The sequence below is a fragment of the Brachyhypopomus gauderio genome, unplaced genomic scaffold, assembly GCF_052324685.1.
Source record: "Brachyhypopomus gauderio isolate BG-103 unplaced genomic scaffold, BGAUD_0.2 sc82, whole genome shotgun sequence".
Classification (NCBI taxonomy): Eukaryota; Metazoa; Chordata; class Actinopteri; order Gymnotiformes; family Hypopomidae; genus Brachyhypopomus; species Brachyhypopomus gauderio.
Genome location: NW_027506903.1, coordinates 1,019,302 through 1,031,150, shown reverse-complemented (window position 1 = coordinate 1,031,150; position 11,849 = coordinate 1,019,302). Strand labels below are relative to the sequence as shown.

The window sequence follows — 11,849 nt, the reverse complement described above, 5'->3', positions numbered from 1 at the left end:
TTTTATATTATTTAAAAATATTTTGAATATTCTTTCTAATAAAGTCCTGTAAAAATCGTGTCCATTTCAATTTAATTCTAAGCAGTACATTATAGTAGGCTAATGAAGACGACAAATATCCACCTTTACAAGGGGGGTTAGTCAAAGCAATCAGTCTTCTGCGTGTGGTGTAACGGTAAATTATAACCGCTCATACCTAAACTTGGAACCCGAGTTATCAAAATAGTGTAAAGATCTGACGCCCTCTAGTGGAGACACTTAGCGAATTCTAATGTATTTTCAGTTTTAAAGAAATTAAACGCGGTAAATACGGATGTTAAAGTGTTTTGAGATGATAGTGATATGATGATGATGATGATGATGATGATGATGATGATGATGATGATGAACACTAAGGTGAGGGCCAGGGAAGCCCATAAGAAAGTTGAGGTCTTTCCAAATAACCACTTAAAAATCCACATCACACATAGCCTTTAGAATTACACATTTTCAAACATTATCAGCATTAATCTACTGTCAGGTGTCGAATGTGTAAAGCGTGAACTAAAGTGATTCTCGCCCCTTTCCTGAGCAATATTTGTGCAATAGCTCTGATCAGCCACCAGAGGGAGCCAAAGAACTGGAATCAACTTATTAGCGACCTGTGTCGTGAGATCGCAATTAAGAGCTCATCCCACGAGCTGGTTTTAAGTATTTTTTCATGAACTACTGTTGTTTTGACCAAACCTTTTAATTCTAAAAAAACATTTACAAAGAAGGCATATTTACACATTATTTACCCATAATTAAAACACACTCTGAACACTATCAATGTATGTATGGAACAGATAAAGGCAAGAGTTTCTTATGTAAGAGTTTCCCATGTGTGAATCTTAACACTGTCAAATATGTTAATACGAAACCAAAGCAGTATCAGAATTCTTCACTTAGATGGTTATTTATGTAAATGGGAATCTGAGATCAATTAAAATAACATAAATGGGATGTATCTTGTTTCGTGTACCAGTGTTGTCTCGCACATTATGAACAGAGTTCCATCACTACAATGCCAAACAGCAGAAATAAACATTGCGTTTAAAATATGAACTGCAGATGTCATGACGTAGAGCATCATTAGCACTTCATCTCTTTCTAATTTTGCCCACTCACTATGCTGGCGCTCCAGAAATATTCTTGCACATGTTAAAGCTTTGTGTGTAAATCTTAGTGGGTGAAATTGGCATTAATTCACATTCTGAAGTCACTTTATGCTGTTTTTAAAGATAGTTCCTTATTATGTGTTCTATGACCTCTGGACATCTATGATCTATTCACATTCCAGGATATGAGTTATTTTTTGCATCGGTCTGTTATCTTTATTCTGCTGTAATGTCGTCGTTTAAACGCGGTAACTCCGTGACCTGGTGGGTGGACGAGCTAAAACGCGAACAAATATGAAACTTTTGTTTCTGCTTCCTCTTCTGGAAGAATCGGTCCAATGGTTCAGGACGAAAGAAAGGCCAAGGTCTCGTCCACACCTCTACATATCTACTTTTACACTGGGTCTCCTCCTGTTAATTCAGAAACACTTTGCTTGCACAGCTGATGAAGTACCTCTGTCCAAAACGTCCTGTTTCTCCTGACATTTTGTGCACGTCATTACAACTTGTAATACGTCTACACGTCTTTCCTACGTAGAGTGCAGTTACATACCTGGAATCAGACATTTAATATATCTCAGAACTGATGGGGGGGGGGGGGGGGGGGGGGGGTGTGCATAGGGACACGGTGGCGATTTGGAGAGGGAGACACAGATCATGCAAACACAAAGACATTGAAAAAGTTTATAGGACATCACATAAATGCACCAATCAAAGAAACATTTACTTTATTTATAAACATTTAATAAATTATGTATAAGATGTTATTAAGTATAAAAAAACCAGAGAGGTTTAATGTGTCAAAATGATGTCAAACTGAATAACGTTCAGTACACATAGTGTCTGGATAATTAGAATATCATTAGCCATTTATTATTGTAATGGGCATGCCGAAACGCAGTCTGACGCACTCAGCGTGATTCTGATGACGAAACACGAACAAAACGTGTTGATCTGACGTGATCTGCGCCAAGAACTCCTGACACGCCGTCAAACAGACGCACGTACAAACTAATTCGAAGTGCAGAAAACACGGAACCACAAATTGTTAATTTAAGATCAAATATATACGTTTTCTAGAACACTCTAAAGGTGAAATAGACTGTTGTAGCTGAAACACATTTCAAAGGTTTTTAGAGGAAACCGTAAAGGCAATTAATGATCCAAACTTATTTAGAAAACCTGGCAATTATGATTAGTTCAGCTTTCGTCATGGTGAGTTTAAGGCTATAAACTAAAAATGCAGTGGGAAGAATTTGAGATAAGCGCGCACTTTTCTAGGCGCGAGACCTGCGGGTCGCATCGCTTGATTTGTTGACGTTCTTGTGCGGCTGTTTAGCCACGCCCACAACTCACTTCAAAAAAAGAGTGAAGTTAGTCTAGTATAAAACCCCGATGTTGCGGCAGGAGTCTAAACTGTTAGTAGCTATCAGTTTGCTGTCGATTTGCGGTGGTCCTTTTGATCTTATATTACATAAAAACATTTGCACACTGCTACTATGGGGAAAGAATGTGTCCTGTTGCTGGTGTTTGGACTTTCTCTGATTTCCGGCGATGTTCACATTAAATTGACTGAAACACCCTTTGCAAGTAAGTTCCTCATAGCTACAACTAGAATTTATAATAACAATTTTATTTGTTATATATCTTATGTCCTCAGGTGGCTATATGTCTGGGTCAAATTTGTATCAAACTGCTCCATGTAGGCGTTTAAAAGATGGAAATGCTTTGAAGCGTAAAAAGACAGTTATTAAGATTACACGAGTTTATGCAGTTTTGCTAGCAGCTGTGTGATTGTATAAACAATAAGTTAAAGACTAGAAAGATATAAGTACATATATCTATAAGTACTTTAATTAAACATTGATCTCTGCTTTAAAGAGTGCCCTGGTCTGTGGTTGGTCAGTTCGGTCATGGCATTGTTGTCGTTCAAGATCATTCAAGATCAGATGTGACTTATTAAACAATTATCAGGCAATTCCAGTGGTTGGATTGAGGATTATGGTCACATTGAGTCCAAGTTCTCAGTGCGGACAGAGGAGTTCCCAGACGAGGACGTGTGCTACCTCGTCCCAGGGAGAAGAGACAGCGTCTCCACCTGCAACTTCAAGACTGGGGCTCAGACCTTTCTGATCATCCATGGCTGGTCGGTGAGTTCAAGGGCTTTTGCTCCCTGGGTTGTGGCCTGTAGCCACAGACTTGGATATAGAGGAAATAGGAAAAAATCATAATTCTAAACTTGTGGTTTAATACTAAACTTAAACTTTATCAAAATGACATGTAATAGCTGCTAGGCAGTAATGTTAGGTTGATGTGTAACAGGTGACCCTTTTTGGCTCAACAGTTACACACGGTTACATTATTGACTCCTGTAGGTTGCAGGACTGTTTGAGAGCTGGGTCTCGAAGCTGGTGTCTGCTCTGTTTGAGCGTGAGTCTGGCGCCAACGTTGTTGTAGTGGACTGGCTGGATCGGGCCAGCCATCACTACCCCACCTCCGCCCAGAACACCAGGCTGGTGGGGATGGATGTGGCCAAATTCATCAACTGGTTGGAGGTGGGAAGTTTAAGAGGTCATTCGTTTCCACATGGTCAGCAGGGCTTGTATTTGTAACTGACAAAAGGTCTCATTACTCCTGTGTTTTGTTTGGCGTCTCCGGCGGTGAAGAGTCTGGGCTATCCCCTCGAGAAGCTGCACGTTTTGGGCTACAGTCTTGGAGCACATGTGGCCGGCATCGCCGGGAACCTTTCTGGCAACAAAGTCAACAGGATCACGGGTTAGAACCACCAGTTAAATCAGTCGTATCTCTCACTCCACCACTAAAACACAGCTTTCTGGTTAAAACTCTTATTGGCTTCTTGATTGAGTTCGTTTAAGGAATTTTGATGCACTTAAGAATATCTAACATCACTTTAACTTGAATCACTCCATATATCATTGTGTCACACAGTGGTGGAAAAATGCCAAACCTGCCACATTCATTTTCGTGTCCATTTTTTATGCCTTTTCAACATATATAAATACAATCATGTTTGATCCGAAGGTCTCGACCCGGCCGGTCCGACCTTCGAACACGCGGACAGGCCGAGGCGTCTATCCAACGACGACGCTGAATTTGTGGATGTCCTACACACGAACACCAGAGGCACGCCGGACCTGAGTATTGGCATTCAGAGACCCGTGGGCCACGTGGACATCTACCCCAACGGCGGCACCTTCCAGCCCGGGTGCAGCTTACAGAACGCCATGAGGATGATCACGACCCACGGCCTGCACAGTAGGTGTTCCAGGTCACCATCACCACAACGCCATCGCAGGCCTGCGGTCACGTTTGCTGGACGCAGAGATTGTTCAGTGGCATCGGCTTGAACCAACAACGCCAACTGAAGCTTTATCTGTCGTAAAGCTGCTGATTGTTTTGAGTTAGGGGGATCAGTGTAGGTCAAAGGGCGTTCCTGTCGACATTAAACTTTGCAGGATGCAAGTAGAAAGATTCTTTTGAATTCCAAGGGTTGAAAGGTCAAAGGTTGGCTGACCCCTTCCCTCTCCTTCCTTCCAGATGTGGACCAGGTGGTGAAGTGTTCTCACGAGCGCTCGGTGCACCTGTTCATCGACTCGCTGGTGAACCAGGACCGTCAGAGCCTGGCCTACCGCTGCAGCTCCAAAGACGCCTTCAACCGGGGCCTGTGTCTCAGCTGTCGCAAAAACCGCTGCACCAGACTGGGCTACAACACCAGCAAAGTCCGCTCCACCCGCGGAGTCCGCATGTACCTCAAAACGCGCGACGCCATGCCCTACAAGGGTGAGTCCGTGCGAGACTCAACCGCATTCATTTAAAGGGCGCGAACGAAGTGGATAGACGTGTTTTCGAGTTCCTTTTCGTTACCGCGCCTGCCTGCTCGGGCCGACGTGTGCGTCCAGCGTAGGTCGTAATGCCGTGTCTGTCCTTCTGCGTGCAGTTTTCCATTACCAGGTTAAAGTGCATCTCTTCAGCCAGAAAGACATGAGTCTAGAGAACCAGCCCGTGATCATCTCTCTCTTTGGAACCCGTGATGAGAGCAACAATATCCCTGTGGTTGTGTGAGTACCATTTTATCACCAGACACTTTGTCCATAACATTACTGCTTACTCAAATTTTCTCTTAAGCAACGAATATTCTTTAAAGCCCCTCTGCATCTTTGTTAAATACTATAAAAAATTTGCAATCTGGTCATTCAGTTTAGGATAACAGTACTGAATCACCAGTTTCTGCCCTGCGTGAGTCAACCCAGTGCCTGGTTCCCAGTAAGAAAGGTTCTGGGTGGCACTTCCCAACTTCCTTTCTCCTGCAGGCGTAGTATGACCACCAACACGACGGTCTCCTTCCTAGTGGCGTGTGACACTGACATCGGGGACCTCCTCATTCTTACCATACGGTGGGAGAGGGATTCTTACCTCTCTGGGCTGTTCAGCAGCAACCAGTTCACGATCCGCAGGATGAGAATTAAGTCCGGAGAGACGCAGGCCAGGTGAGTTTGAGTTAGACACGGTTGGCTTGCTTTTTGTTTTAACCCATTTAATGTTTCAACTTTTACTTCTATGTGCTCGTCTTCATCTTATCAACATTAATGTTTCAAAGGAAGCTAAAATGTGGACTTAAGTCATATTTTACAATATCAGACTTAAACCATGTTTGGGGAGCAAGCTCTTGCAGTCATGGAGCCATATTTCAGCACAAACACACGCAAACAGCTCCTTCGAAGGACGTGGAACGCCCCGTGCTGCCATGTGTTGAGGCTTTTTCATCTTTAAATTTCAGGCGGACCTTCAGGCCCAAATACGAGGATGTTGGAGTTCTCACTCAGGGTGGTGACTCTGTCGTCTTCGTGAGATCCGACGAGAGCCCACAGAGCCGGAGAGAAGCGAGGTAAGTGTGCCTCAGTGAAACGATTCAGTTCAAATCTGAACCAGTTTTGATTAGAGGGTGTTGAACCTAATGGTTACCCCCCCATCCCCCCCCCCCCCCCTCCCTTATCTACAGGCTGCATAGACTTAAGATGCATGGCAGCTTCTTCAAGGAGGATGACAGTGAAATGACAGCAGATATGAACTCTGAACCTACAGCAAACTCCAGTGAAGTCCACAGGAAGAAGACACCCATACAATAACACCTCCCTAAGGGGGATAGAAAGGCCTGGGTAGTGCCTGTTAGAACTGTTGTGAATGGGAATATTTGCAATTAAACTAAATGCCTTAGCAAATATTTCAGGGATCACATTTTTAAAGGGGAGTGTATGCTGATTGATAATGATTATGCATGTGGAAAAAAATAAATTCTTACAGTGCATTATGGGTGCTGCTTAGTAATAGCTTTAAAAATTGTGTGAAATTCAGGTCTGTTACAGTACTGTGCTTATTATGTTAATTTTATTAATATTACATATGTAAAAGTATGTTAAATATATTATTTATATATCAGAATGCATGCTAACAGATGTACTTATGATGCATACATTAATACTTGTATATTAATGCACAGCTGCAATCTGATCCTTTTATCTGGTTAGTGTGATGAACAACTTTATCCACCTTGTTTAAGTTCAACCTACCTCTTCTTAATAGTTAACAGTGAGATGCAAGATTTTAACATTCCAATCACTGCTTTCAAAATGCTGAAATATATGTTTTATTCACATACAGTGAATGTCAAATCTAGAATGTCACTTTCTAGAATGCTGTGTTTTCAACTCAAGACATGCATGAAATCAATGTGATGTTATTGTGTGTAATGTATATTGTGTAATGTATATTTATAGGAGAGCGTGATGTGTTTTTTCATGAAGTATATGTTATACTAGGAGGTTCTAGAAGTATTACGTCAAGCACTTTTTAACTTGGTTCTTGCATACATTTGCAAGGCCCAGATAAAGTTATTTAACTTACACTCACTGGTAGTTTTATAGCTCGTAATATTAATAAGTTATAGCACAGGTCACTTTTAGGTTATCAATATTGTTTTAAAAAACTGAAAACCTTTGATACCTTTGTACATTCATATACTACTGCAAAGTTTTTAAACTGTGACCACCAGTGATTTTCTTTAACAGAATAAGAGCCTGGTATGTGTTTTTAACAGAATAAGAGCTGGTTATGTGTTTTTTTTTACTATATGCTCATCCAAATTGTATATAAAGCTTGATTAACATAATATTCAATGACACCTTTCTGCAAATGTACAGTATATTTCAATAAATTTTAAATGCTTTATGTAAAAAATGTCTGCATGTTAATTTCTGTACACTGAGCTTTTGAAAATCTGATTTGACTAAATGCACACCCACAGAGTGGGAGAATGTTATTCTATTAAAAGAACAGTGTTATAAGTGATAAGAACAGCCCCCAACAACCCCAACAACCCCATCAACCCCACCTACCCCCACCCCCACCCCCACCCCCACCCCCACCCCACCACTGTATATAGGTTCTGTAAACAATGTTTGACTAGGTTTTCTGTAAGTTTGCATTTTTTGTGAGCAAATATTTATACATTAGTGGACATTGTACTGCTGGCCCAGAGTAGCTCCACTTCCTGGAGAAACCGGAGCAGGAACCTCTGTGATCTAATAGAGCAGATCAACATACATCTACAGACACACACGTGTGTGTATGTGTGTGTGTGTGTGTGTGTGAGTGTGTGTGTATATGTGTGTGTGTGGGTATGTGTGTGTGTGTGTATGTATGTGTGTGTGTGAGTGTGTGTGTGTGTGTATGTGTGTGTGTTTGTGGGTATGTGTGTGTGTGTGTGTGTGTGTGTGGGTATGTGTGTGTGTGTGTGTGGGTATGTGTGTGTGTGTGTGTGTGTGTGTGTGTGTGTGTGTGAAAGCACAGACATTTTCCATTTTGGACTTCCATTTTTCATTTGTATGTATTTGATTTATTATTTATTATGTAAACTATGTAGTTATTTTTGCAGTAACTGCAGAGTGCAGTTAGTAAGACATAAGGAAAGAGATCAGTGCAAACTGTGTGTGTGTGTGTGTGTGTGTGTGTGTGTGTGTGTGTGTGTGTGTAAAGGAGTGAATGGCTGGGTGCCTCATCTGTTTTGCAATGTGCAAGCTTGAGAATTTCACACAGCGTGAGATTCTGTTTGCCATGCATACTGTCACCTCACAGCACCCTGTGTGTGTGTGTGTGTGTGTGTGTGTGTGTGTGTGTGTGTGTGTGTGTGTGTGTGTGTGTGTGTGTGTGTGTGTGTGTGTGTGTGTGTGTGCCTGCCTTTCCAGGTATTGTTATCAAACCCATTTCTGGGATGGTGGTTTCCTAGAGGTTTGTTATGAATTATCATGGATCATGTAAGTAATCAAACCCCTCCACCACGATAAGGTGGTGATCCGTGATCCCATGGTCAGGAGCTTTCGCAAATACAAGTGGCTGAAATGAGTTTTCTCCGCAGGGTGTCCAGGTTCTCCCTTAGAGTTAAGGTGAAGAGTTCGGTCATCTGGGAGAGACTCGGAGTAGAGTAACTGGTCCTCCACGTAGTTTAGTTATTCTTGACTACGGAGGACCTAAGACGGCAATTTGTATCATTAATGTAGTCGATATACATTTTCCACAGTACTGACATTACAGGAAAACGTTCTAAAGAAACAAAATATTGATTTAAAAAAACATGAACAGAGCAAAAGGAGTTAATTTGCTTAAATACATTCTCCTTGAAGAGCATTTTGGACTGGTGGTGCAATCTGGTCTCGCTGAGTAGCCACATTCATTTCAAAGGAATTTGAGAGATCTAGTGATGGTGCTTTCAGATCATTTTCCTTGGACCAACTGTCCAAATAAATCATTCTGAAAATAGTTCTGAAACAGATTTGGTTGATTATTCGGTAGCAAAATAAAGTTCTGATCAATAACATTCAGTCCAGATCGCTGTTTGCTTACAAGCCCACCATAACCTTACTGTAAAGCAATACATGATGTTTACTAAATTTACTAGAATTAGAAATAACTCTTAGGTGCCATTAATGGTCCAAACTGATGTGATAACGTCCTCTTCTGCTTCCCCTGAACTAAGTATATTAAATTAAACATCTGTTTAATCTTTAAAGTTCTCACCACAAATTCCCTTATGCCATCATTCCCAGTGAGGCCATCATTCCCAGTGAGGCCATCATTCCCAGTGAGGCCATCATTCCCAGTGAGGCCATCATTCCCAGTGAAACTTTGCCATTCACTCTGATCAAGCATTTCTAAGCAAGTGTGTGTTTCATTTCCAGGTGTTGTTTATAACTCTCGCTGATTTGACATTTTGGATTTCAGAGGTTTCTCTCTTTTTTTTTGTTATTTATTGACCCATATTGTTTCTTGCCTTTTGAATTTGGATTGAGTTCTCAAAAGAAAACCCCTAAGCTTTTACGTCTAGACTTTTGAAATCCTTCTTCTTCTGATGTGTTTTCAAAAAAACAATCATTACCCCGCTGTACACATACGACAGCACAGGTCTTCAGGGCTGCAGCAGGACTTGATTCCTCACTCCTCAGTCCCGAACACGGACACGACCATCTCGTCCTGTTATCTGACGCCATACGTGTCTGTTTCTCCCTGTTCCCTTATCGCAGGGTTACCCACGAGGGCCTTATGAAAGGCGGTGAGGGGTTGACATGCCTTCAGATGCATTTCTAGGTCATTAATACAGACAATGTTTCACCACCGCGGCTGCCGCAGTGAACCCAGTAATAAAAGTGATGGATGATATTCATCTCTCTTTCCGCTGGGTCCACTGAGCGACCTCTCTGTACACCTCACGCCCTTTGTAAGATTTGGACGGCCCTCTGCTTCATAGATTATAGTTGTCTGTAGAGATAATGTATGACAGGAGACTGGTGGGAAAATGGGAAGATGAAAAGGTTATTTTGTATTACCAAAGATAGTATGTGGCAGAGTGAGCACAAACCAAACTAAAACTAAAACTAAAACTAAAACTAAAACTAAAGCAAGACTGATAAGATTCACAATACACAATATAGCCAGTGTGTGTGTGTGTGTGTGTGTGTGTGTGTGTGTGTGTGTGTGTGTGTTAATGAGTTCTGAGGCAACACCTTATGGAATTTGCCCCCCAAAACAGATGGTAGGACCCTTTTACAAATTTTACAAAGATGTCTTTTACAAAGATGTCTGTTACCTTGTGATGCTGATTGGGTAATTTCAGATTCATTAATTTATCTGTGATACTATGCAAGTTGGGCTTGTTCGTGTTCGTGTAGTCTTGTGCAGAGGGTGCTGGAGACTTGAATTGTGTTGATTCAGTGGATTGGTTAAATGAACTGATTCATTTGGGTTGATTCACTGGGTTGATTCATTAGGTTGATTCATCAGAGCAAACTGCCGTGGTCACACCATGGGACTAGAAACAAGGGGAGAGTTTGGGTGGGGGTGAGAGAGGGGAGAGAGAGAAAAACAGAGACAAAGAGGGAGAGAGAGAAAGAGGGAGAGAGAGAGAGAGAGAGCGATATAGAGACAGACTACATGGCTTTTCGGCCTTGAGAAAGGTCATCCTTGACAAGATCAATGGCGAGTGAACAGACATTGTTCTCAGTCTGTTTCAGGTTCTTAGAGGTAATGGAGGTTTGCAAAGCTACAGGGCAGAACAGCGGTTTGGTTCAGAACATCTAAGGGAAGTAGACAACAGAAATTCTTAGTGTAATAACGATAACACACACACACACACACACACACACACACACACACACACACACACACACACAGTGTAGTCTGCACATTAGCCTTAAAAGTAGCCTCATACATTCATTGAGTTTTCTAACACTCAGAAATCATTACGACATGTAATTGCATAATTAGCTAGACAATCTTACATCTCGCAGCTGTTTCTGTGGAACGCTGGTTTTCTGCAAACCACTAATTGTAATAAATTCACCTGACAATACCAACCAAAGCTCCATTTATTTCCCCACTACATATTACATTATATTTAAGAAGTGCATATTATTTTTTGATTTTTTTCCCATTTTGTTTCTGCACCTACAGATAAAGAAAGTCAAGATATGGAATACACATGGACTTTCAGTAGTATGCAGTCAGTGCAACAAAAATTAATATATAAATAAAGCACAATAAAAACCAGTAATCATAGACACTAAATTACTATATTATATTAGTATATTATATATTCTTAGTCACCATAACACATTTCTATCCGAGAGTGGCACTAATCAAAATTGCTCATTAGTTTGGCGGTAGGGACCTGCCGCTGTGTATGTGATGTTTTGAAGGGTTCTGTGAAGTTTTGAAGGGTTCTGTAATGTTAGTCTTTTAGCTAAATGACAAATAAATCTAAGGAATGAAATTTATGAGTTTTAATTAAGGGGGCTGGCCTACAGCAGGCCTGTGACCCATTCTCTGGGTCAGGAAGAAGAGGCTACAGCGTTATTAGCAAAATGTCTGTGCCTGCTATTTTACATCGTACGCAACGCCGCTGTGTTCCGTGTGATGAGCAGCGTTTTGCGTTGTTCACCGTGCATTGTGTTTCTACTATCAATAAAAGCGGCTTTATTCCGCATTTTGACCCACTTCTGCCTGAATAATACGTTACATGCTCTTTCTGAAGCTAGAATATAACTGTGCATATATTGTGTGGTGTACGGACATACATAGCTGCACCATATGCTTTAAATATGGTCTGTTTCCATATTTCCATCAAAAACACATCAGGCTACT

The 11,849-nt window shown here is 41.4% G+C and overlaps 1 protein-coding gene across 1 annotated transcript; it reads left to right on the top strand.

Moving 5' to 3' along the window:
- The first annotated feature begins 2,496 nt into the window (after positions 1-2,496).
- Positions 2,497-7,296, top strand: LOC143493179 (lipoprotein lipase). The gene is made up of 10 exons (XM_076991393.1): positions 2,497-2,729; positions 3,114-3,289; positions 3,515-3,694; positions 3,806-3,914; positions 4,182-4,415; positions 4,698-4,940; positions 5,098-5,218; positions 5,471-5,647; positions 5,938-6,045; positions 6,160-7,296. The coding sequence occupies exons 1-10, from the start codon at positions 2,639-2,641 to the stop codon at positions 6,284-6,286; spliced, it is 1,566 nt and encodes a 521-aa protein (XP_076847508.1). The 5' UTR covers positions 2,497-2,638; the 3' UTR covers positions 6,287-7,296.
- The last annotated feature ends 4,553 nt before the right edge of the window (positions 7,297-11,849 follow it).